The sequence below is a fragment of the Choloepus didactylus genome, chromosome 1 (assembly GCF_015220235.1).
Source record: "Choloepus didactylus isolate mChoDid1 chromosome 1, mChoDid1.pri, whole genome shotgun sequence".
In the NCBI taxonomy this organism is placed as follows: Eukaryota; Metazoa; Chordata; class Mammalia; order Pilosa; family Megalonychidae; genus Choloepus; species Choloepus didactylus.
In genome coordinates this window covers 247,774,223-247,799,680 of record NC_051307.1, presented here as the reverse complement: position 1 = coordinate 247,799,680, position 25,458 = coordinate 247,774,223, and the positions used below count along the sequence as shown (strand labels likewise).

The 25,458-nt window shown below is 46.7% G+C and overlaps 1 protein-coding gene across 2 annotated transcripts; it reads left to right on the top strand.

Annotated features, from left to right (window-relative positions):
- Nucleotides 1-1,532: 1,532 nt before the first annotated feature.
- On the top strand, nt 1,533-22,157 carry MCM2 (minichromosome maintenance complex component 2). Of its 2 annotated transcripts, XM_037803333.1 has the most exons (16): nt 1,533-1,620; nt 2,455-2,684; nt 4,959-5,134; nt 5,270-5,530; nt 6,288-6,507; nt 6,842-7,049; nt 8,858-8,992; nt 9,981-10,172; nt 13,489-13,582; nt 14,579-14,829; nt 14,965-15,091; nt 15,739-15,851; nt 19,092-19,343; nt 20,144-20,326; nt 20,549-20,704; nt 21,203-22,157. In XM_037803333.1, the coding sequence occupies exons 1-16, from the start codon at nt 1,615-1,617 to the stop codon at nt 21,311-21,313; spliced, it is 2,715 nt and encodes a 904-aa protein (XP_037659261.1). In that variant the 5' UTR covers nt 1,533-1,614; the 3' UTR covers nt 21,314-22,157. The 2 variants fall into 2 exon arrangements, with proteins under 2 accessions (XP_037659261.1, XP_037659264.1); XM_037803336.1 differs by lacking the exon at nt 1,533-1,620 and having other exon boundaries at nt 2,608-2,713.
- The last annotated feature ends 3,301 nt before the right edge of the window (nt 22,158-25,458 follow it).

Genomic DNA, 25,458 nt, shown 5'->3' with positions numbered 1-25,458 from the left:
CTGTTCTAGTTTGCTAATGCTGCTGGGATGCAAAACACCAGAAATGGACTGGGGTTTATTTGGTTACACAGCTACAGTCTTAAGGCCATAAAATGTCCGTCAACAAAGGGTACCTTCACTGGAGAAAGGCCATTGGCATCCAGAAAACCTCTGTTAGCTTGGAAGGCACGTGGCTGGTGTCTGCTTGCTCCCAGGTTGCGTTTCAAAATGGCATTCTCCAAAATGTCTGTCTCAGCTCCAACTAGCTGTGAGCTCCTGTGCGCTCTTCAAAGTGTCCCTCTTGGCTGTAGCAAGCTCGCTCCTTCTGTCTGAGCTTATATGGTACTCTAGTAAACTAATCAAGGCCCATACTGAATGGGCGGGGCCACACCTCCACGGAAACTATCCAATCAGAGTCATCATCCACAGCTGAGTGGGTCACATCTCCATGGAAACACTCAAAGAATTACAATCTAATCAACACTAATACATCTGCCCACACAAGATTACATCAAAGATAATGGCGTTTTGGGGGACATAATACTTTCAAACTGGCACACCCCCAATTCCCCCAATTAGCTTATCTTCCTCCTGAGTTCCTCATCTCAGAGACAGAGTCTCATCCACCTATTCTCCTGGGCTAGAATCCTAGTGCCATCCTGCATCCCTCCCTTTGGCTGTCCTCAATCACCTTCTAAACTTCTCTGGGATATTCCCAGTACTCACCATCTCTCCTGCCCCTACCCTGGGCCAGGGTCCCATCCAGAGCAGCTTGTTCACCACACAGAAGCTCCTGGCCAAGGGGGCTGAAATTCAGCCCAGCCTCGGCTCACCTAGCCAGGAGCTGCCTGTTATTAGAGGAGTAAACAGCAGCTTCCTCCCTCATTTGTCACCCTCCAATCTGATCCAAATCCCCCTGTGGCAGCCTGAGGGGGATTTTCTAGCTGGTTTATGCCCACATTGCTCTAAACCCTTTTGTGGCTTTCTATCGTCCTGGTGATAAAATTCACATTTCCTTGGCAACACTTGCGAGACCCGGGAACTCAGACCTCAAGTCTTGTCCCTTCCAGAAACTCCAAGCTTTCAGGCTGTCTCAGGCTTACCTCTTTGCATATAACGTTCTTTCTACTTGGAACGTCCTCCCTGCATCTTTACCCCCCTTGGGGAGGATGGTACTTACTAGATACCGGGGCTCTTTTCCGTGTTGGAAATATTTAGCTTTAGAACTTTCAGAAAAGTTGAAACTGTCCGCTCTTAAGACAGTAAGGCCATATAAACAAGCTTCTGTTGAAGGGATCTAAACGCTCTGAGCCCCAGTTGCCTGTTCTATAAAATGGCCATAACTTGACCAAGGTCCTCTCTTGTGCCCAGCTCCAGCTCCACTTGCCAAAACGTTGTGAGTCGGGCGAGCTCAGCGGGCACCAGGAACGTGGCGGGGAGGCGGGGCCACCAGTCCGGCGTGGGCGGGGCCGGAATCACTGGCCCGTCCCTCGCCCGCGCCGGCGGGACGGGAATGACGTCATGACGCCGTGTTCATTATTCATGACGCTTCCCGGGCTCTGGTGGGTCACGTGAGCCACTTTTCGCGCGAAACCTGGAGGCAGCAGGAAGAGCGGAGGGGAACGCGGTGCTGCGATGGCGGTGAGCGAACCGGGACGCGGCGGCGCGGAGCGGGCGGTCCGTGCGAGGCTTCCACGTTTGCACGGGCTGGGCAGAGCCGGGTGTGGGCGTGCGGGTCCTCCGACCCGCGCCCTGCTCCTGCTCCGCTTCACGTCCTCTGCGGGGTCCGGTGGTCCGGGCCGAGGTTGGGAGCCCTATTCTCTCCTTTCCTCCCCTCTTGCGGGATGTAAAGGCAAGGGGACCCCGCAACTGTCCCCCTCCCCCGAACCAGTCTGGGAGCGCTGGGCCCCCCTAGTCGAGCCCGGCCCGCTCGCGTCCCTTCCTTTAACTCCTTCCTCGCGTGCTTATTGGGCGCCATCTGTATGCCTGGCCAGACACCAGACGGATAAATTGTGTTGTAGTTGTTTTACTGTCCGTCCCCGTCAGTCTGTAAATTCCAGACCTGACATGTTTGGGTCGCTCTTGTTGCCCGCCACCTATCACAGTGCCTTGCACCTTGTAGTGGCCCTGATGGGTAGGATGCATACTTAAGAAGGAGAAAATAGACAATACCTGGGCAAGTAAATGGCATACCTCAGTGATTCCCCAGGGAAGTGATATTTGAACTGGGTCCTGGATATTGAGGAGCCAGTGGCCAGGAGAACTCAGAGGAGAACGTTCCAGGCAGAGGGAACAGCAAGTACGAAGGTCCTGAGGCTGGCAGGGGTTTGGTGTGTTTGAGGACAGGGTCACTGGGACTGGTGGCAGGGGAGACTGGCTGGAGATGAGATGGAAGGGGAGTGTCGCCCCTTATGCACAAACGAAGCTAGGTCAGCCCTCACCTCACCAGTCTTTGACACAGCAGTTTCTCTGCAGGAATCATCTGAGTCCTTCACTGTGGCATCCAGCCCGGCCCAGCGTCGGCGAAACGTGGATCCTCTCACCTCTAGCCCCGGCCGAAGCTCCCGGCACACCGATGCCCTGACCTCCAGCCCTGGCCGGGACCTTCCTCCCTTTGAGGACGAGTCCGAGGGGCTGCTAGGCACAGAGGGGCCCCTGGAGGAAGAAGAGGATGGAGAAGAGCTTATCGGAGATGGCATGGAGAGGTATTTGAGGCCTTGGACTCAACAGATAGGTTTGTGTGCAGAAAGCCTGTTTGTGTGCCTGGGAGTTTCATGGATACTTTGGCCATATAGGGTTTTTGTTTTAAATGCTAACCTATATACCTAATACAAGTATGTGTTTGGTACTGGCCAGCCTATAGAAAGGAATAAGGAGTCTTTGGAGAAATCAGTCCTGGACCCAGAGACTGGGCATAGGGTGTGAGTGGCTTTGGTGTTCTGGGCTGCGGAGTTGCGCAGGCAGGATGCCCCTTCCCCACCTGCTCTGTCCTGACCCTTCTCTTTGCTTCTGTTTTGCTTCAGTGATTCATGGAGAATGAGAGCTTCTGGATAGAGTTATCTGAGGGTTGACTACTTCAAATTAGGTTTTGAGTGTGTGTGTGTGTTTAAACAACTTTATTGCACTATAGCATATGTTATAAAATTCACCCTTGTAAGTGTTCAATTCATTGCTGAGTTGTTCTGCCATCAGCACCATCCAGTGTTAGAACATTTTTCCATCATCCCAACAAGATCCCTTGTGGTTTTCTACAGTTAATCCCCCACCCCTAGTCCAGGTAACCACTAATCTACTTTCTGTCCCTATAGATCTGCCAGTTTTGGACATTTCATACAAACAATCATACAGTATGTGGTCTTTTGTGACTGGCTTCTTTCACTTAGTGCAATTTTCAAGATTTATCCTTGTAACATGTCAGTACTTCATTTATTTTTATTGCTGAATACTCTTCTGTTATGTGGGTGTGCTATATTTTGCTTATCTGTTGATCGATTGATGGCCATTGGGGTTGCTTCCATTTTTTGACTATTAATGAATAATGATGTGGATATTTGCCTGCAAGTCTGTGTAAATGTGTGTTCTCATTTCTCTTGGCTACATACCTCTAGGCTATGTACCTGAATCAGATGGTAACAGTTTAATCTTTTGAGGAACTACCAAACTGTTTTCCAAAGCAGTTAAACCATTTTACATTCCCATAAGCAGTGTGTGACGGTTCCTGTCCTCCACCTCCTCACCAACACTTATTTTCTCTTTGATTCTAGCCATCCTAGTGGGTATGACGTGGTATCTCCTACCACATTCGGTTTGCATTTCTCTAATGACTAATGATGTTGAGCATCCTTTCATTTGCTTATCGGTTATTTGTATGTATTTGGAGAAATATCCCTTCAGATCCTTTGCCCGTTTTTTCTTGAGTTGACTTTTCGTTATTGAGTTGAAAGCATTGTTTTTTGTTTTGTTTACATATTATGGACATGAGTTCCTTTATCAGATAGGTGGTTTGAAATATTTTCTCCCTAATCTGTGGCTTGTCTTTATTTTCTTACGGTGTCATTTGAAATGCAACCTTTTGATTTTTGGTAAAGTCCAATTTATCAGTTTGTTTTTTTGTTTTTTTAATGGACTAATTATATTTTTACTGAGGGCATTTCATGTGGCTTAGAATCCTTGAAAGGTCAGACAGTTAACCTTTTCCCTAAGAACATTTAAGAATTCTGAACCATATCAGCCTTGATTTTGGATTCCATTTCTGGCTTCAGCAGTGTGGGGTTGCTTGTTTTCAGAGAGTAGTTTGACAGAATTTACTGCAAAAAGTAGTAGCAGTTTAGCAATGATCACTTACCTGAAAAGGGGGAGAATTCTACAGCATTTTGGACAGGGAGGCAGCATGGTATCAGTGAAAGGGCACACGATTTGCTGAGTGACTTGCCAGAAATCACATCACCTTCTGAAGCCTGTTTCCCACATCTTTTGGTTAGTGTGATAATGTCCACCTCCCAGAATTTTTGGAAGGAAAGCAACAATTTCTCTCAATGGGTTCCTTGTTAAGGCATTATTTCCCTTCAGCTACCTGAAAGACGATCATGTAAGAAAAATGATTATATGAAGGTCTTGCAGTAGCTCCAGAGGATTGGGACAGTGGTTGGATGTTTCAGAGAGGCTGGTTTGGCTGATTATAAATAGATGACCTTCCAGGGTATCAAGTTGTTTGATGATGACATCGTCAGAGACATGCAGGGAGAATTCCTGCTCTGTGGAGGAAGTAGGGATTTGGCTACCTGAAGGCTTCTCTGGCCCGATAGCTTTGTGATTCTTCCCCAATTCCGTTTCTTTTTTTTAAGTGGTGTTGGAGGCTACTCTTTTTTTCAGCCTTTTGCATTCTGCCCAGCCTGGTGATCCTGAGCCTTTTGGAGCAGGTCCTGTTCTGGGTGGATTTATTTTGGTGCTAACCGCTATCTGCATTGGCTCTCTCTCAGGGATTACCGGGCCATCCCAGAGCTGGACACCTACGAGGCCGAGGGCCTGGCTCTGGACGATGAGGACGTCGAGGAGCTGACCGCCAGTCAGAGGGAGGCAGCAGAGCGGGCCATGCGGCAGCGTGACCGGGAGGCTGGCCGCGGCCTGGGCCGCATGCGCCGCGGGCTCCTGTACGGTAGGTGCAAGTGCCTGCGCCCCCGCAAGGGGCTGGTCCTGGCTTCTGGAACCTGAGGGGGTTGGGAGGGAGAGCGAGGAAGGCAGAGCAGGTGCCAGGAAGGACTCTGCACTCTGGTTTTCTTTGCCTCCCCAGACAGCGACGAGGAGGATGAGGAGCGGCCAACTCGGAAGCGCCGCCAGGTGGAGCGGGCCACGGAGGAGGGCGAGGAGGACGAGGAGATGATCGAGAGCATTGAGAACCTGGAGGACCTGAAGGGCCACTCCGTGCGTGAGTGGGTGAGCATGGCCGGCCCCCGGCTGGAGATCCACCACCGATTCAAGAACTTCCTGCGCACCCATGTGGACGGCCACGGCCACAACGTCTTCAAAGAGCGCATCAGCGACATGTGCAAAGGTGCTCCCTGCCCTGCCAGATCCTTCCGCGGTGGGGGTGTTCCCTTTGGCCTTGGAATGGCTCATTTACTAGGGAATTGAAGGGCAGGGAAGAGTATGACCATAGCTAGACAGGAGCTGGGAGCTGAGACCTAAGACTTCTGTTCTTTAGACCTTTTACAGAGAGGGTCAAGTGTCCACCCTAGGACCCCCCAGCCAGCTGTTTGGAGACCACATCTGGCCCTTAGAAGTGCTTTTTGACGTGTTGAAACAGCAGCACATTTTGTATAAAAATCGGGATGACGACTTTCATCCACAAGTCACAACATTAAACTCATAGTTTTACATGACAGTAATGGATGTTAAAAGGGGTCGTGTGCGTCTTGGTTCTCTACAGTCCCTTCTGCTCTTTTTCATCTTGTATTTGATGGAGTTTACTATGCACTTCCTTCCTGGCCCCTGTAGGCAGTTTGAGTTTGCAGCCCCTGGTGCAGTGGGCACTTGGTACATTAATTCACCTTATCCCCTAGCACCTTTGTAAACTGTATGACACACCCATTTCGCAGAGTGAGAAACTGAGGCTCAGGATATATGGCTTATCTGAGTCCCATAGCCAGAATGGAGCAGGCTGAGAAGTAAGAGCTGGGCTTTCCTACTCAGAGTCTTGGGTTGGTGACACTTCTATCTCACCTAGACATTTTTGCAAGAAGGAAATTGCTCCCCTGGCCCCAGCCCCGTGCCTGACACTGGGTTTTTCCTCCCACCATGCCCCCTTGCAGAAAACCGTGAGAGCCTGGTGGTGAACTACGAGGACCTGGCCGCCAGGGAGCATGTCCTGGCCTACTTCCTGCCAGAGGCACCAGCTGAGCTGCTGCAGATCTTCGATGAGGCTGCCCTGGAGGTGGTGCTGGCCATGTACCCCAAGTACGACCGCATCGCCAGCCACATCCACGTCCGCATCTCCCATCTGCCGCTGGTGGAGGAGCTGCGCTCGCTGAGGTGGGGGCGAGGGCAAGAGGTCCCGGGTGGGTTGAAGGGGGCTTGGGAAGGTTCCAGCAGTGTCATGGTTCAGCCATCATTCCAGAAAGCTTCGGTGGAGAGTGGCAAGGTTGTGGGCAGGGTGGGGTGCAGCCAACAGGAGCCCTTTTCCCAGGATTTGTTCTGGGTTGGGCCAGGGGGGCCATGGGTTGGATCTGGTTAGTCCAGGTTGTTGGGGTGAGGGGCACACTGTGCCCCACTTTCTCAGGATCTGGTGTTGGAATACCCTTGTGTGGAACCCTGACCCCACAGGGGGAACGTGGGTCCAGGCCTCCAACAGCCCCTTTTTCTGCAGGCAGCTGCACCTGAACCAGCTGATCCGCACCAGCGGGGTGGTGACCAGCTGCACAGGCGTCCTGCCCCAGCTCAGCATGGTCAAGTACAACTGCAACAAGTGTAACTTCGTCCTGGGCCCTTTTTGTCAGTCTCAGAACCAGGAGGTGAAGCCAGGCTCCTGTCCCGAGTGCCAGTCGGTGGGCCCCTTCGAAGTCAACATGGAAGAGGTGAGAGTGCACATGCCCACTGCTGCTGGCTGTCTTTCCTGTTGCAGGAGAGGCAGGGCACAGCCCTTCAGAAGACAGGCACAGGCCACGACGTTAAGCAGGCTGGGATTGGTGAAGACCCACGTCGATCTGGCCATTGTGTTTAGTTTGGCCCACATGGTATCGAAAAATCTCAAGAATTAGAGCCAGCATTGAAAAATCTGCTGTTCTGTTTAAAATGTCCCAAGCGTACGGCCTCTTTGAAAAAACTGGAAGGCCTGGCACAACCCGGGCTGCTGCTTCTCCGGCCACCCCCTATGGCTGGGCACGTGCTCGGCAGCTGGCCACAGCACCACCGCCCACCCAGGGCATGTCAGCAGTCCATCCAGCCCTCTTGTCTCAACTTGGTTCTGGTGCCTGCCTGGCGCTTGAGGGCCTTTTGTTAGGGACCCCTGGATTATCATACCCACTTTAAACTCGGCTGTACCATATTCAAGAGACCTGGCCTAATGACCCTCTGTGCTCTAAAACCATCAACGTGGCCCTGAGACTTTGCACTCAGACATCCTTGTCTGTAAAATGGGTGTGATCGTAATTCTGTGGTGGATGCCCAGATGCCCTGTCCTGCTTTACCAGCCAGAGTGTCAGCTGTTGTCTCCTCACAGCTCTACACTTCTGAGGGTGGCCCTGGCTGGACCCATCTTGCCAGGAAGCTTCTGGGAGGTTAGGCCTCTGGCAGCTCACAGCCAGGGACTGACTGATTTGAAGGTCCCGGGCCTCCTTGCCTCCAGCCTCAAGGCTCAAGGTCAGCTGAGCCCATGTCTCGGCCCAGCTTCTCTCCTTGCCCTGTCCCAGTTCCCTTACTCCTTCACAGGTTCCAGCTTCACAGGCACCTCAGTTGGTTTTTTTATGCAGGAGTCCTTGTTTCATTCAGGCTCTGCTCCCAGGGAATGTGAGAGATTACTTAATAGAGAATTACTACTGTAGCTAAGATTTGTTGAGTACTTTCCACCAACCAGGTGATGGGTCATGTATGACTTAATCTGTCACAGCCCTCTAGGGCAGATACTGCCAATGACTCCATTTTTTAGATAAACTGCTTTTTTGAGTAGTGATTGGGGGAGGTCACTGAGGTCACGGAGCCAGGAAGTGGCTGAAAAGATTAGAACTCTGGCCTTAGACCCAGAGCTTATGCTTTTAAGTGCTGTGTCATTTTGTCTCTTGTAGACAATAAATGAAATAATGGATAGTAACCTGCATGGCACAATGCTGGCCCAGAATCCTTAACAATAAGAGCTGATGCTCGCTGTAACTTTGTATTTTTGTCAGGCATTGCTTTAAGTGCTTGATGTGTATTACTCAGCTTCATCCTCTCTGTGAGGTTGTAGTTTCGGTATGATCCCCGTTCTGCAGAGAAGACACAGAGACAAAGTCAAGTGCCCCAAGATTACACAGCTTAAGAGACAGCTGGGATTTGAGCTTAGGCAGCCTAGTTCCAGCATCAATACTCCTAACTGCTCAGCTCTAGTCTGTATAATAGATGGCCTTATCATACCTGTTGACTTCCAGTAGTGAAAAGGTCTACCAGAAGGATGGTGACGGCAGCAAGGACTGTCCACTGTTGTGCTGTGTCATAACCATCTTTGGTTCTCCACTTCCCCGTTGGCACATGGAAATAATACTGCCTGCTCTCCTTCTTCTGGGGGCTGTGTTCAAGATCAGGTGACACAATCATAGTCAGTGCTTTGAAAAGATCAGAGGGTGGCTGCACAGCCCGTCTTTGCCCCCCAGGAAAGGACTCCTATAATTGTCTACCTTGTCCTGTGCAGACCATCTATCAGAACTACCAGCGCATCCGAATTCAGGAGAGTCCCGGCAAAGTGGCGGCTGGCCGGCTGCCCCGCTCCAAGGATGCCATTCTCCTTGCCGATCTGGTGGACAGCTGCAAGCCAGGAGACGAGATAGTAAGTGGCTGTGAGCAGGCCAGGAGGGAGCCGGGTTTTCTAGGAAATTGGTCAGAGTAGCTGTGGCCAGGGGGTTGGGTTGGCTAGTACTGGGGGAGTTTCGGGGATTGGCTCAGTTCTTGAATGACTGGGGCAAAGAACTTTTCCTCATAAATGGATTGGCCGAGTGGAGTGTTGGGTTTGGGAGTAGTTTTCCTTTGGCTCTCCTGAGTTTCTCATGTTGGTTACACTCTAGTACAGAGAACTTGGAATAGATGAAATTGGGTGGTGGGGCCCAGCTCCCCTTTCTCTCTCTTTTTTTTTTTTAATAATTCAATTTTATTGAGATATATTCACATACCATGCAGTCATACAAAGCATACAATCAGTTGTTCACAGTACCACCATATACTTGTGCATCCATCACCAAAATTAATTTTTGAACATTTTCATTACCACACACACAAAAGTAATAAGAATAAAAATTAAAGTGAAAAAGAACAATTAAAATAAAAAGGAACACTGGGTTCCTTTTTTTTTTTTTTTTTGCCCCCGTTTTTCTGCTCACCCATCCATACACTGGACAAAGGGGAGTGTGATCCACTTGGCTTTCCCAATCCCATTGTCACCCCTCATAAGCTACATTGTTTTACAATCGTCTTCAAGATTCAAGGGTTCTGGGTTGTAGTTTGATAGTTTCAGGTATTTACTGCTAGCTACTCCAATTCACTAGAACCTAAAAAGGGTTGTCTAAATTGTGCATAAGAGTGCCCACCAGAGTGACCTCTCGGCTCCTTTTGCAATCTCTGTGCCACTGAAGCTTATTTCATTTCCTTTCACATCTCCCTTTTGGTCAAGAAGATGTTCTCCATTCCACATTGCCGGGTCCAGATTCCTCCCCGGGAGTCGTATTCCACTTTGCCAGGGGGATTTATACCCCTGGGTGCAGCTCCCCTTTCTAAGCCCTTGGTTAGAGCCTCTGGCCACTTACCCCCTTCCCTCTCCCTAGGAGTTGACTGGCATCTACCACAACAACTACGATGGCTCGCTCAACACCGCCAATGGCTTTCCCGTCTTTGCCACTGTCATCCTGGCCAACCACGTGGCCAAGAAGGACAATAAGGTCGCCGTGGGAGAGCTGACCGACGAGGACGTGAAAATGATCACCAGCCTCTCCAAGGATCAGCAGATTGGGGAGAAGGCAAGTGGAAGCCTGGGCTGGGGACTGCCGAGCTCCTGTGAGGAGGGGGTGAGGGAAGCTCTCTGGGATGTTGTGGGCACCCCAGGGCTTGCTGCCCAAACTGCAGCTTGTTCCCCAGACTGCCTCAGTACCTCAGTCTTGATTCCCGGGATTCTTTCTTATTCATGTAATTCCCCAGCGTGAAGCTCAGTAAACTTGCCCTGATGGGGAGATAACTGTACTGTAAGGAAAAGAGCATAAACTTTAGCATCAGGGATTGGCAGCTCCAGCTCTAGCTCTGCCATGTTCTCACTAGGTAATTCGGTAACTTGGATGATCTCTCTCTGAGCCTAAAGGACAGGGAGAAAAGAAGCTGCTTAGGGCAGGGCTGTTAGGAGGATTAAATAAGAGTCCTCTTTTTCATCAGAGCATGTCAAGCAGGGCTGGAAATTGAAATGAAGGTGTAACAGTAGGTATGGGTGGTCTTCCCTTGTATCAAACTCTTAGCAAAAGTAATTCACCTAGTAAAAAGGCCGTCTTAGTGGAGGTTTAAAAAAAAAATGTAGACATTTTTAACTGAAGGATAGGGAGACAAGAATTTATATTGCAGATGTATTGTTAAATTTCTCTTCATAAAATCCTCTGCCATTTCTATCACTCAGGCTCCAACCTCCCAGGTCTTATTCTCAAGCTCATTGTTTTCTCCCCTCACTCCCTCCTTTCCTTCCTTCCCCCTTTCTCCTTCCCTTCATTCCTCTCTCCCTTGCTTCCTTCTACCTTTTTCCTTCCCTCCCTCCCTCCCTCCCTCTCTCTCTCTCTCTCTCTCTCTCTCTCTCTCTTCCTTCCTTTCTTTTAACCCTCTTCTCAAACTCTTAACTTTCTATTTAGTTTCTAATGCAGTTTAGCTCTCGCTTTTGCCCTTGTCTTCTGCTCCTATAGAAACAGTCCATCAGGGCAACATACATTTCAGGTTCCAACGATTTGTTGACAACAAATTTTCAACTTCCTGAGAGCAGGGTCCATTTCTGATTTGTTCACCTCTGTCTCCAGAACCTGGCCAGGGGAGGCACTCGGTGAATATTTGAATGAATGAAAGATTGAATAAGGGAAAAGCTGCATCCAGGCTGCATCTGTTCCTCAAACCCACCTTCCCTTGAAGCACACGGAGCCTCTCCATCCCTCCTTCCTCTTTAGCTCGGTTGTGATTGTCCCTTCTTTGTTCCCCCTTGACCTTTGCACTCACTAGCTGGTTTCTTAATGTGTATTTATATTGCTAGTTAATATTCCTGCATGTGCACGGTCTATTCTGTTTCTTTCTCTAGCCCTTGAGGCATCTTTTCAAAGTAAGCAAAGCAGATTTATGTCTCAAATCCCTTTTATCAGTAGTGTGCTGTTTGTGTTCACTGTGAGAAGCTGCTGCTTAATCGGATAGTAACCCAGTAGAAATTAAGCAACTGGTGCTTGCAAGCTCAAAGAAGCTTTGCACTCAGGATTTGTCTGGATTCTTGCCTGTTTGTTCTTGTCCTTCTTTCTCCCCGACCCCCAAATTCTGATTCTTTCCATTGTTGAGATAAATCAGAAAATTAATGAACATTGTTTACAAGTCTCAGGTACAGTAACCGTATGACCATAGAGGTGTGGGTTTTTTATTTTTACGTTGTCATTATTTAGAAAAGCTCTGGAAATGCTTGGGAGATGCTAGTACCACTTCTTCCCCAGCTCTACATTTGAAGATTGAATCGGGCCATGTTTCCTAGTCTGCCAAGATTTGGGGTTCCCACAGGAAGGCCAAGCAGGTGTTCTTATGCTGCTCTTGTTTCCACCAGCCTCAGGAGGACAAGAACTTCAGTTTAGCCATCACAGCTTCCTTTGAATAGCTTCTAGGGCTAAGTTCTGGAGTACAGTGGTGGGTGAGTCTGTCATGGTGTGGGTATTTTACTGATTCCCAACAATAGAATTCATTTCGTGCGGTTTTAAGTGCTGTGAAAGCAATCACACAGGAAAAGAAAGCTATGACCAAAGATTCTTTGCTTCCCATTCTTCTACCCTTACCACCTCCAAAAGAAAATTAGTGCTGGTACAGTGGCACTTTTTCAGAAGCCCAAAGGAGTTCTTGAGCCAGATGGGTAGGTGGACTCCAGCCTGTCCCTAAGCAGCTGGGCTTCCTGTTTCTTTATGTGCATCAGCTTCTCTGCACATGTGCCTGACATGTCAGAGGAGCAGTGTGCTCCGGTGACACTCGTAACACTTTCCCCCTGCTGTGATTTTCAGCCACTGATTCACCAAGCTGGTCTCAGAGGGGATTGGGTGAAGATCTGAAGGTTGTAGATGCAGCATGCCTGGACTTTGACGGGACATTTGACAAGGCTATTCCCATGTATAGCTTTGTTCTCCAGACTTCCTGAACTAATTGTAGTAGTCCAAACTTATAAATTCTGCCACACTTTCATGCCTTGATACCTGCTGTTTTACCTGCCTTGAAGACCTTTTTCCTTTCCTTGTCCACCTGGCTGCCTTCCACTTAATACTTAGTGCTCAGTGCCAGTTACTCCTCTGCATGCTCAGACAATGCACCAGTTCAGTTGGAGAGGATGATTTCTGAGGTTCCTTGATTTCACTTGGAGAAATGAGGGCTGGGTGCTAATAGGGAAGGTCAGTCTGAAATGGCATGATGATGGCCTGATGTTTAATCTGCTGTTAAGGTGAACAGCTTTACGAGTGACCAGGACACACACATAGAACACACACACACACATATTTAAATAGAAAAACATTTCAGTGACTCAGCAGTAGAAATTACTTGACTTCCTTATGGCTGCATCTTGGAGATGTGCTGTGTTCCTCCTACCCCTGTCCTGAGCCAGGGACTTGAATAAAGCACTCTCACTTAGAGCTCACTCGCTTCGGTGAGCTGGCTGTCAATATCTCCCTTTCACATAGGAGGAAACTGAGGCTCAGAAAGGTTACAGAACCAGAACAGGCTAAGGCAGGACCGTAAGCCCGGGCCTCCTGTCACCAAAGCCTGCTCTCTCCCCAAGTATCGCACCGTCTCACAGGCCTCGTTCTGGACCCGCTTCTGCTCTTGGGCTGTTGTGTTGGTAAAGTTCTTTGAAAAATGGCAAGATAGGCTGGACCGAGATTCCTTTCAACACTGAAGTTTGCTTATGCTCAGGAAAAGTCAGTGGTCCCAGAGCATCTTCCCAGACCAGGGCTTGACAGCAGGGCGTGGTGACACCAGGGGCTTCCATCTGCTGTGATCCGGGCACAAGGGCGGCCACCTACTCTGAGTGTCAGATCCACTTGGCCATGCTCGCTGCCTCTCCCTCACTCTTCTCAGATCTTTGCCAGCATTGCTCCTTCCATCTATGGGCACGAAGACATCAAGAGAGGCCTGGCCCTGGCTCTGTTCGGAGGGGAGCCCAAAAACCCAGGTGAGCTGTGGTGGGCGCCAGGCCCCCTCTTCCTCTGCAGGGCTTTTTGTAGGTTTCTCTTTGGGGAGCCAGCCTTCTGGGTGATGGATTAGGATGGACTGTGTTTAAAGCATCGCGTATCTGGGAAGAATGGCAGTATGCTTGGGGACTAGGTCACCGTAGGGGGGGAAGGGTCACAGAGTCATGACACGGTGGGTGTTCTGGGTGCCGTGGTGCAGTGTCTATTGCCACCTCCTCCACAGCTGGTGATTTGAGCAAATTCTTCTTTGCTTCTCTTTATTTTACATTTTGTCTTTGAAAATACTAAATTTTAACCACAAATACAATTCGTGGATTTTTATATTTCTGTTACATCCTCTTTTTAAAATCTTTAGAAGTCACAGATAAGCTAAAGTCACCACTGACCACCATATCCAGCCCCAGTCACCTACCTGTTAGGTTTGGTGTGTATACTTCCAGATCTGTGTAGTGGCCTTTATGTATATGCTTACACATATATTTCTATAGAAAACTACTGCTCTTCAAGACATACATACACATATTTATATTTTTAAAAGTTTTCCCTGCACATATGATAAGCAATATCCATATACATATTATCCACTGTTTTTCCCACTCACTAGCATGTCTGACATCTATTCATATTAATGCATGCAGAGCAATTTCATTCTTTTAAGTTATTGTATAATATTCCATGTAAAGTAGTTTACTTAGCTATTCTATTTGGAAAACATTTACATTATTTCCAGTTTTTGATGTTTGCAATGAACATTTTTGTCGCTGCTTCTGTGTACACCTGTGCAAGTGTTTCTCTGGGGTAAGTGCCTGCTCAGAAGTAGCATTGCCATCGCAGGGTGTTACATACCTTTTAGACAGCATCCCTTCGCCATTCCTGAGAAACAGGTTGAGAAACTGGTGGTGAGAATTCAGCTAACTCCTGTACCCCTCGCTGCCTTTTTCTTTCCCATTCCCTGAATTCCCATCTGTCTCCTCCAGGCGGTAAGCACAAGGTGCGAGGTGATATCAATGTGCTGCTGTGTGGCGATCCTGGCACAGCTAAGTCGCAGTTCCTCAAATACATCGAGAAAGTGTCTAGCCGAGCCATCTTCACCACAGGCCAGGGGGCTTCAGCCGTGGGCCTCACGGCGTATGTGCAGCGGCACCCGGTCAGTAGGGAGTGGACCCTGGAAGCTGGGGCCCTGGTGCTGGCTGACCGAGGAGTGTGTCTAATTGATGAATTCGACAAGGTGGGTCTCTGGGCCACAAGACTGATGGGATGCACAGTGCATCCACTTAGCTCTCAGTGGGGAAAGAGTCTGGGATCCGAGAAAGTGGTAGGGCCAAGAATCAGGCCAGGAGATAGACCTCTGAATGTCTTGCAGATGAACGACCAGGACAGAACCAGCATCCATGAGGCTATGGAACAACAGAGCATCTCCATTTCAAAGGCCGGTATCGTCACCTCCCTGCAGGCTCGCTGCACTGTCATTGCTGCCGCCAACCCCATAGGTATAGACCAGGCACTTCAGAGGAGGGGCTTGGGGCCTGTCAAAGGGGGAGAAGACCCAGAGGTCTCATCTCTGTGAAGCAGGAGCTCACGAGAGCCTCCTCTTCCAGTTTCCAGAGGTGGGGGAGTCCTAGCTGCAAATCTGAGATAGTAAATGATCAAAAGAAAATGTTCCTCTCTTCTACATTTCTTGCTAGAGAGAGAAAAAGTGAAAGTAGGACTGGGAGACACCTGGGTTTTTTGTTGAGGCATGTTCTCAGAACTTGGAATTTTTTTTTCTTGGTAGACATGGCAGGAAAGTTTTAGAGCATTTTCTAAGCTGGGATAGAGTTGGTTGTTGGTCTCAGCCAGGAAGTGATTTAGAGAGCCCAGGCACTGTCACACATCTTATTCTTGGTTTTTCCTCCCTGGGAAGCTGTTTAGCTTTCTGCTTAAAGGCTGTTTTGGACAATTGCTGGGGATAAAGCCTTTGTCCGTCTCCTGTCCAGAATATCTGATGAGTAGTAGGGGTAGCGCATCTGGCATATTTCTTCCCTTTTCCAACTATTGAAGCCTCTTGGGGTTGGAAAGAACTTTCAGAAGGTTAAGAAGAGAGAATCTGGCAGGGAACTGTGATGAACTCTAAAGAAGAGTTCCCTTTGTATTACAGGAGGGCGCTATGACCCCTCACTGACCTTCTCAGAAAATGTGGACCTCACGGAGCCCATCATTTCCCGCTTCGACGTCCTGTGTGTGGTGAGGGACACGGTGGATCCGGTCCAGGTTCGTAGTGCCCATGTCCCAGGTGTTCTTGGCACAAAGTTCTGGGGACCTCGAGTGAGGCTTGGAACTGCGTAGCAGTGCTGGGACTTGTGGGCACAGGGAGGCTGGGAGTCGCGGCTCAGACCAGTAGTGTCCTTTGCATAGTCTTGTTCCCTTTGTCTCCTCTCGTATCTAAAAATCATCTTCAGTCCTCTTTTCCTTCACCAGCACCCCTGTCATCAAATCCTGTCGGTCCCACGTCCACATTATTTCCTGAACCTAACCACTCTCGCTGTTTCTCTGCCACCACTCGAGTCCACGCTTCTCTGTCTCTTCCCTAAAGTGCTACAGTCGTCTGGTGATTGGTTTCCTGTCTTCCACACTCGTGACCTTTTAGGCCTTTCTCCATCTTTTGAAAGCATAAGTCAGATCTTGCCACTCTTCCTTAACAACCTGCTAGTAGTTTCCACGGTAATTAGGGGACAATCAGAAGTCCTCCCCTGATCTACAAGGCCTTCTGTGACCTATCCATTGCCCGTCTCCGACTTTATCTGTAAGTGCTCTCTTGTTTCCTTCACTTGGCCTGCAGCAAAATGCCAAGCCCTGGGGCTTTGAACTTGCTATTTCCTCTTCCCAGAATGCTCTTCTCCTCCATTGTCATCTATCTTATCCTCGTCCAGTTCAGATGGCTCCTTCAGAGGGACTTTGATAGTCTTACCTAGAGTAGTCTTCTCAGTCCCTCTATCCCATTGCCCCATTTTTCTTTTTTTCTTTTTTTTTTTTTTTTTTTAACACTTGTACAGGGAATTTTATTAAGCATTTACATACACCCTCTCATTCAATCGCCAAAACAATCCCAAGTAGGTTTCATCACTGTCCCCTGTTTACAGACTAGGAAATTGAGACTCAGCGAATCTAAATACCTTGCCCAAAGTCAGACAGCCAACAAGTAGAAAGGCAGGCAAATCCATACAGTGACCCTAGAATCCACATTATACTATACCACACCACTCCAGAACACCACATCATAGTTCACAGCAGATTTTTTTATTTTCAGCTTTCTAAGTAGAATATAATTTATATGGCAATCTGAACGGTCTTTAGATCTGCATTTGATTACCCTGAAACTCAATAAATGTGACTTTAAATGAAGCTACTATACTCACAGATAGCAAAATAAGTTCAGTATTTTTGATAAAGTCATGCAAAACTTACTTTTCATTCTAAATTTTATGTATGTCAGTATAATAGCATAATTAGTTGTTGATTTTACTTAGCATCAAATTGTGGAATCCTTGTTGAGGCCATAGCAGTTTTTCCACTAGTGTTAACGTATATCCCAAGCTATCTGGGAAAATATAATAGGGCACTTCCAATTAATGAAAATCATGACCACATTTTTTTTTCAACTTAAAAGGGATGCTCAAAAAGTAAACCCTAACCTTTTATAGTCCCAATTATATGACAATGCAGGGCTTATATTTGATTTATATATGAAGCTAATGAAACATTAATCTTTCTAATTTTTTTATCTTTAATTTCATTTGAAAAATGTAAGTAACCTCATTACCCTATCTCATCCTGTCCCCCTTTTTTAGTTTCACACTTTCATTGCTTATTTTTTTTTATCATCATTTTATTGAGATATATTCACATACCACGCAGTCATACAAAACAAATTGTACTTTCGATTGTTTACAGTACCATTACATAGTTGTACATTCATCACCTAAATCAATCCCTGACACCTTCATTAGCACACACACAAAAATAACAAGAATAATAATTAGAGTGAAAAAGAGCAATTGAAGTAAAAAAGAACACTGGGTACCTTTGTCTGTTTCTTTCCTTCCCCTACTTTTCTACACATCCATCCATAAACTAGACAAAGTGGAGTTTGGTCCTTATGGCTTTCCCAATCCCATTGTCACCCCTCATAAGCTACATTTTTATACAACTGTCTTCGAGATTCATGGGTTCTGGGTTGTAGTTTGATAGTTTCAGGTATCCACCACCAGCTACCCCAATTCTTTAGAACCTAAAAAGGGTTGTCTAAAGTGTGCGTAAGAGTGCCCACCAGAGTGATCTCTCGGCTCGTTTAGGAATCTCTCTGCCACTGAAGCTTATTTCATTTCCTTTCACATCCCCCTTTTGGTCAAGAAGATGTTCTCCGTCCCACGATGCCGGGTCTACATTCCTCCCCGGGAGTCATATTCCACGTTGCCAGGGAGATTCACTCCCCTGGGTGTCTGATCCCACGTAGGAGGGAGGGCAGTGATTTCACCTTTCAAGTTGGCTTAGCCAGAGAGAGAGGGCCACATCTGAGCAACAAAGAGGCATTCAGGAGGAGACTCTTAGGCACAAATATAGGGAGGCCTAGCCTCTCCTTTGCAGCAACCGTCTTCCTAAGGGTAAAACTTATGGTAGAGGGCTCAACCCATCAAACCACCAGTCCCCTATGTCTGTGGTCATGTTAGCAACCATGGAGGTGGGGTAGGCGAATACCCCTGCATTCTCCACAGGCTCCTCAAGGGGGCACTACATCCCATTTTTCTTATCACCTGTTATCTCTGTACAGTAATTAATTTTTTTTGTAGTTGTCAGCCGTAACAGGTTTTAACAATCTTTTTTATTTTAAAGCGATTGACTCTACAGAAGTTGAATTTTTATTATTTTCAATACAAAATTATGATGACAATGCACATTGTAGTTGGAAATATGGTTTCAAAAACCATTTGATTTTGTGTGACTTGTTACTTTAAAATCTGAACACAGTGCTGGATTAGAGGGCTTAAAGTTGTATTATAATTATCCAATTAAAACAAACCCCCTGTCTCTAATTTATACTTATTCTTAAAAATATTTAAATACCAAAATCATCCATTGAGTCAATATGGTTCCTGTTTCATGAAAAGAATAAATAGGTCCATTTAAGCATGTGAAAACCAATCATAATAAAATCTAGAGATAAATGTTGATGGAAGATGGCCTTCTGAGTAATTAATTTTTGCAAGCTGTCTTTGTCTTCTCTCCCCTCACTAGGAAGTAGGCTCCCTGAGGGCTTGGTCATATTTCCCAGTGTGTCCTTGTGCCTAACACTGTGCCTGACACACAGTAGGTATGGGATCTAAGTGATTGCAAAAACCTTGTTCTCTCAGCCATAGACAGCTTTTCCTTTCTTCCGACTCACTGACTGCTCCAATCTAGGCCACTGAGACTTAATCCTTACAACACACAACACAACCTCCTGCTGTCCCCTAGGACGAGATGCTGGCCCGCTTTGTGGTGGGCAGCCACGTCAGACACCACCCCAGCAACAAGGAGGAGGAGCGGCAGGTCAACGGCAATGCCCCGGAGCCCACCGTGCCCAATACGTATGGTGTGGAGCCTCTGCCTCAGGAGGTTCTGAGAAAGTATATCATCTATGCTAAGGAGAAGGTCCACCCCAAGCTCAACCAGATGGATCAGGACAAGGTGGCCAAGATGTACAGTGACCTCCGGAAAGAATCCATGGTGAGAGCCCCATGGATGGTGCCCTGAAGGGGTGGGCAGGGCTAGGACATGCAGGGAAGGAAAAATAGTAGCTGTTTTATCTTGGCAGTTGGGGGTTGTTAGTGAGCCAATTAATGCAAAAAGTGCTAAAGCAGGAAGGCCTAAAAAATGATACCTAGGTATGTTAGCCATTTAGTTTTAGGTGAAATGGGAAATACATGTTCATTTGTCTCTGTTGGTACAGGGCCAAGGTCTTTTTTCTACATACCATATCAGCTTTGCATAAATCTCACCCAAACACACGATCTGAGTTCTAGTTTGGGTTCAGCCATAGTGAAGTGACAATTTAAAGGCAACTTGTAAGCAGTTGGAGTGCAGAAGTCTTGTAGATATGTACATCAACCTATACCTACTCCAACAGCAACTTTTTTTTGCCTTTTAACGTTATCTTTTCAAAATATTCAACATAGTATTCATAGAAACAGCAACTTTTCTTACACTGCATTTGGTTATGCAATATTTTTGTTACAATGACAGTAACAAGTACAGCTGGCAACAAATGTCAGTGCCTCTGAGATGCATACAAGTCAGCTAGTGGGAGCAGACGTACAGGTGTAATAGTGACAAGCCAGGCACGTTCAGAGAAGGAATGGAAAATGTGAGTTAATCTTTTGAGACAGTGAACCCTTTAGGTCAATTGAGAACTGCACAGTAGGATTGTCAGGTGAACATTCGTGATTGAGGCTGCCAAGTGCTGTTTCTTCGTGTTCCTTGCTTCTCTTTCCTACCCGAGGATGGCCTGACAATGTCCTTCTCTGCAGGCAACAGGCAGCATCCCCATCACGGTACGGCATATTGAGTCCATGATCCGCATGGCAGAAGCCCACGCACGCATCCACCTGCGGGACTACGTGATAGAAGACGATGTCAACATGGCCATCCGTGTGATGCTGGAGAGCTTCATCGACACACAGAAGTTCAGTGTCATGCGCAGCATGCGAAAGGTGAGTGTGAGCTGAGGCGCAGGGGCCTCCTGGGACAGGAGGCCCAAACCAGGGGATTCTTAGGGATCCGTGCCTGAACCCCAAAATGCTTTGCCGTCCTGCCTGGTCTGGCACCTCTGAGCAGGGGGTGAAGGAAGGTGTGGCAGAAACGGGGAACTGGTCATCCCGTCGTAGCTTTTCAGAGTCTTGGTAGTGAGGGGCACTGTTGCTTTTCTCTTGCAGACTTTTGCCCGCTATCTTTCATTCCGGCGCGATAACAATGAGCTGTTGCTCTTCATACTGAAGCAGTTAGTGGCGGAGCAGGTGACGTATCAACGCAACCGCTTTGGGGCCCAGCAGGACACGATCGAAGTGCCTGAGAAGGACTTGGTGGACAAGGTATGGCCCTGGAGTGGGAGGCGAGTGGTCAGGCTCGCGACCTTGCGAGTTGTCTGGGCCATCTTTGGGGGCTCGAGCATGGTGGTTGAAACAAGTCCTTGCTCTGTCACCAAGCACCGTGGGACCTTTGTGCCTGCAGTGTGCTGGGCGACATTTCGGGTACTTGTAATCTTGACAGCCACCAAAGTGAGGTAGCTCCTGTTAGTGTCATCCCATTTTCCAGTGGAGGGATTGGGCACCGAGTCATCCAGTAATTTGCCCAAGTTCACACAGTAACTGGCAGAGCTAAGGTTTAGTCCCGTTTCATCTAGCCCCAGACCTTTCATCCATCTCTCAATGCCTGTTTTATTTTTCCCCCTGTGAGACGGAAACCAAGCTTCTCTTCGCACCCCTGAGGAACAAGTGTTTGAAAGTGCCCCCAAACCGCAAAGCTCTGTAGAAATACTGGGCGTCATCATTACCATCACTGTCGACTCACTTGACCTTTCATCGTTTTAGGCTCGTCAGATCAACATCCACAACCTGTCTGCTTTCTATGACAGTGAACTCTTTAGGATGAACAAGTTCAGCCATGACCTGAAGCGGAAAATGATCCTTCAGCAGTTCTGAGGCCCAGGGCCGTCTAGAGTAACTAACTATGCGTCCTGGTTTGGGAAGTCGGAAATGAGCGCTCAGTTCCCTTTGTGCCTTAGAGACAGACGAGCCCATAGCTGGTGGACTTGGAAGGAAGGTAGGGCAGGGGTGTGTGGAGTTGGACCACCTGGCTTCCCCCCCAGAACTCTCAGGTTAAGGCCACAACTTGGATTGATGGTATTTTATATCTTTGGTTCCATTTTCTGCTTCTCTCACCTTCTTGGGTGGGCACCCTTTGCCAGAATTTCTTTCTCAGCTGCTCACCAGTCTTATCACATACAAGTGCTTTGTCTCTACTTCAGTAATAGTAACTTGGATCACATTCCTTGTGTTTGGGATACCCCTGGTAAGAGGTCCCAAGTACTCTGCCGAGGCACATCTCACACAACTGACATTTGAGGACATTAGGAGAACCGTTGCCCTCGTGGCGTGAGTTCCTTGTTCAGGCTGCTTCTGCCACCTGTGGCCTAGCAGCAGGTTAAGGGATTCCTAGGCTTTTTCTGAACGCTGTCCTGTAGGTTTCTCTCAGCTACTGTGAGTAGAGAAAATGTAGGCTATGAACAGAAGAGACCACAACCCTGTCAATACAATCTGTTTGCTCTGTAGTGACATGACTTGATTTCCTTTGGACTTGGTGGGATTCAAGGAGTTGGATATGAGCAGTGAGGATTGTTGGATGGCCACGACTGTCAGTCACCATTGCTATATTAATCTAGTTTCTCTCACCTAACCATTTCCCAGTTCTCTTATTTGTTTGTACATTGAGTTGTCTCTGTAGTTTTCATTTTTAATAAAATTAAATAAACTCGAAGCTCTGGTATCTCCTGGTCTCAATTTTCTTCTGCTATCATACCTCCAGGTTTTCCTGGACTTCCTTTGAAGGCCCTTTCCCTCTTCTGCCATTGGTTTTTCTGTAGAGGTAGGTCAACTAGAAGAGCTTGTTTTGTTTGTGGCTGTAAAGAAAGCTAAGATGATGTCCCTAGAGCACCAGTTTGCAGTTGCTGCATGTGTGATATCTAAATGGGATCCCTGGAAATCACAGAGTAGACTTGTACATTTGGAAGAACTTTTGAGGTGACCTAGCCCAACCTCCCAATGACATTGCCATCTACCCTCTACCTACCTCAGAATCCCAGGCTGCCGTGGAAATTATCAGACACCTAAAATATTTTAGATTTAGCTGAAAGGTTTCTTTGCAGCGTCCATCTTGTGAGCCAAGTTTTCCCTTCTGGAACCTTCCAAGATGAGTCCTTCATTGAAAAGCCCTGCAGATAGATAACTAATGTTCAGTTCCTTCCACAGATACTTGAGAGTGTACTAAGTGCCAGGTCTAAGTCTGTGTGTGTGTCAGGGTAGACGTTCAATCAGCAAAAGAAGAAAAACCTCTGTAAGCTGTGCTGTAAAGAAAGGGAAGGAAGAGCTATGAAGGAAGCTATCAAGTATCATGAAACCGAACTGAGGGTGGAGGGTGGGAATTAGTTGGAAATCTTATCTGAGGAGGCGAAAATTTTAAAGGTGACATCTGAGGAATGAGGAGGATCCATGAGGAACGAAAGAGTGTGGCTGAAATGGTGAAGCGTAGCATGGCAAGAGCTGAGGTCAGTGAGTTTGGCAGGAACAAGATCAAATGGCTCACAGGCCGTACTAAGGTGTTTGACTTTTAGTCTCATTTTAGTAGAAGGCCATTGAGAGTTGTAAGCAGGAGTGTTGGGACCCAATGTCTATTCCAGAAACAGCTTTGTGGCCACTGAAAATTGTAGAGACAAAAGAATGGAAGGCTGTAGTAGTCTACAGGATGTCGTGATGAGTGAGGTGGGAGTGAGGAAAAAGAAACCATGGATGATGAACAGGTTTTGGGTTTGGGAAATAGGTGCAGATTTAGTGGGGAAAACTAGGAGGTGTTTTTTTTTGTTGTTGTTTTTAATTACAGAAGTTGGGGGCTTACAGAATAATCATGCATAAAATACAGGATTCCCATATATCACCCTATTAACATGTCTGTCACAGTTGATGAAAACACGTTTTTACAATTGTACTATTAACCATAGTCCTTGGTTTAGCTTAGGTTTCACTGTGTGTGTAGTGCCGGTTACAGGGATTTTTATTGTATTACCATATATACAACCCAGTATTTCCCTTTTCAACCACATTCAGATATATATTTCATTGCTGTTAATTACATTCACATTGTTGTGCTACTATCACCACCATCCATCACCAAAACATCTCTGTCGTTCCAGATAGGAACTCGGTACATTTTAAGCCTCAGTTTCCCATTGCCCATTCCCAAACTGTCCCTTAGTAACCTATATTCTAAATTTTGACTCTGAGTTTGCTTATTCTAATTATTTCATATCAGTGAGATCACGTAATATTTGTCCTTTTGTGCCTGGCTTATTTCACTCAATATGATGTCTTCAGTGTTCATCTCTGTTGTGGCATGTATCAGGACTTCATTCCTTTTTATGCCTGGATAGTACTTCACATTATGTATATACCAGATTGTATTATCCATTCATCAGTCGATGGACATTTGGGTTGCTTCCATCTTTTGACAACTGTGAATAATGCTGCTATGGACATCGGTGTGCAAATATCTGTGAGTCCCTGCTTTCAATTCTCTTGTGTATATAGTAGTAGTGGGATTGTTGGGTCATATGGTAGTTCTATATTTTGCTTTCTGAGGAGCTGCCAAACTGTTCCACAGCAGCTATAATACTTTACATTGCCACCAACAATGAATGAGTGTTCCTATTTCTCCACATCATTGGCAACACTTGTAATTTTCAGTTTTTTTAATAGCCATTCTAGGGGTGCAAAATGTTATCTCCTGGTGGTTTTGATTTGCATTTCCCTGATGGCTAATGATGTTGAGCATCTTTTCATGTGCTTTGTGGCCATGTGAATATCTTTGGAGAGATGTCTATTCAAGTCTTTGGCCCTTCTTTTTTTTTTTAATTCAATTTTATTGAGATATATTCACATACCATACAGTCATCCACGGTGAACAATCAGTTGTTCACAGTACCATTATATAGCTGTGCATTCATCATCATAATCAGTTTTTGAACATTTTTATTACCACACACAAAAAAGAATAAAAGTTAAGGTAAAAAAGAACACCCAAAACATCCTGTATCCCCATCCCTCCCTATTATTCATTTACTCCTTGTCTTCATTTTTCTATTCATGTGGCCATACACTATATAAAGGGAGTGGGAACCACAAAGTTTTCACAATCACATGGTCACACAGTGTAAGCTGTATAGTTACATAATCATCTTCAAGAATCAAGGCTACTGGGTTGCAGTTCAACAGTTTCAGGTATTTCCTTCTAGCTATTCCAATACACTAAAATCTAAAAAGGGGATTGTCTATATAATGCATAAGAATAACCTCCAGAATGACCTCTCAACTCTATTTGAGATCTCTTGGCTACTGAAACTGTTTTGTCTCATTTCTCTTCCCCCTTTTGGTCCAAGAAGGCTTTCTTAATCCTATGATGCCCGGGCCAAGCTCATCCCCCGGAGTCATGTCCCACGTTGCCAGGGAGATTTACACCCCTGAGAGCCATGTCCCACATAGGGCAGAGGGCTTTTGCCCATTTTTAAATTTTTTTTTTGTTTGTTTCTGTTGTTAAGTTGAAAGATTATATACTGTAGATATTAAACCTTTATTGGGTATGTGGTTTCCAAATATTTTCTCTCCTTGTGTAGGTTGTTGTTTTATTTTCATGATAGAGTCCTTTGAGGCACAAAAGTTTTCAGTTTTGATGAGGTCCCATTTATCTATTTTTAATTTGGTGCTTGTGTTTTGAGTATAAAGTCTAAGAAACCATTGCCTAACACAAGGTTCCTGAGGATGCTTCCCTATGTTTTCTTCTAGGAGTTTGATAGTTCTGGCTCTTTGATCCATTTTGAGTTGATTTTTCTCTAAGGTGTATGGAAGGAGTCTTCCCTTTTTTTTTTTGCAAATAGAGATCCAGTCTTCCCAACACCATTTGTTGAAGAGACTATTCCTTCTTGGTCTTTGCCCAGGAGCTTTGTTTTGAAACATGTTGGCCAGAAGGCCTGTTAGATATAGAAGAAGTAATGCTAACTTGGCAGTCAGGTTGGGTATGA

Coding starts and splice junctions, on each gene's coding strand:
- MCM2 (XM_037803333.1), top strand. Junction 7,050..8,857: donor TCGAAGTCAACATGGAAGAG/GTGAGAGTGCAC, acceptor TGTCCTGTGCAG/ACCATCTATCAGAACTACCA. Junction 13,583..14,578: donor AGGGGAGCCCAAAAACCCAG/GTGAGCTGTGGT, acceptor TGTCTCCTCCAG/GCGGTAAGCACAAGGTGCGA.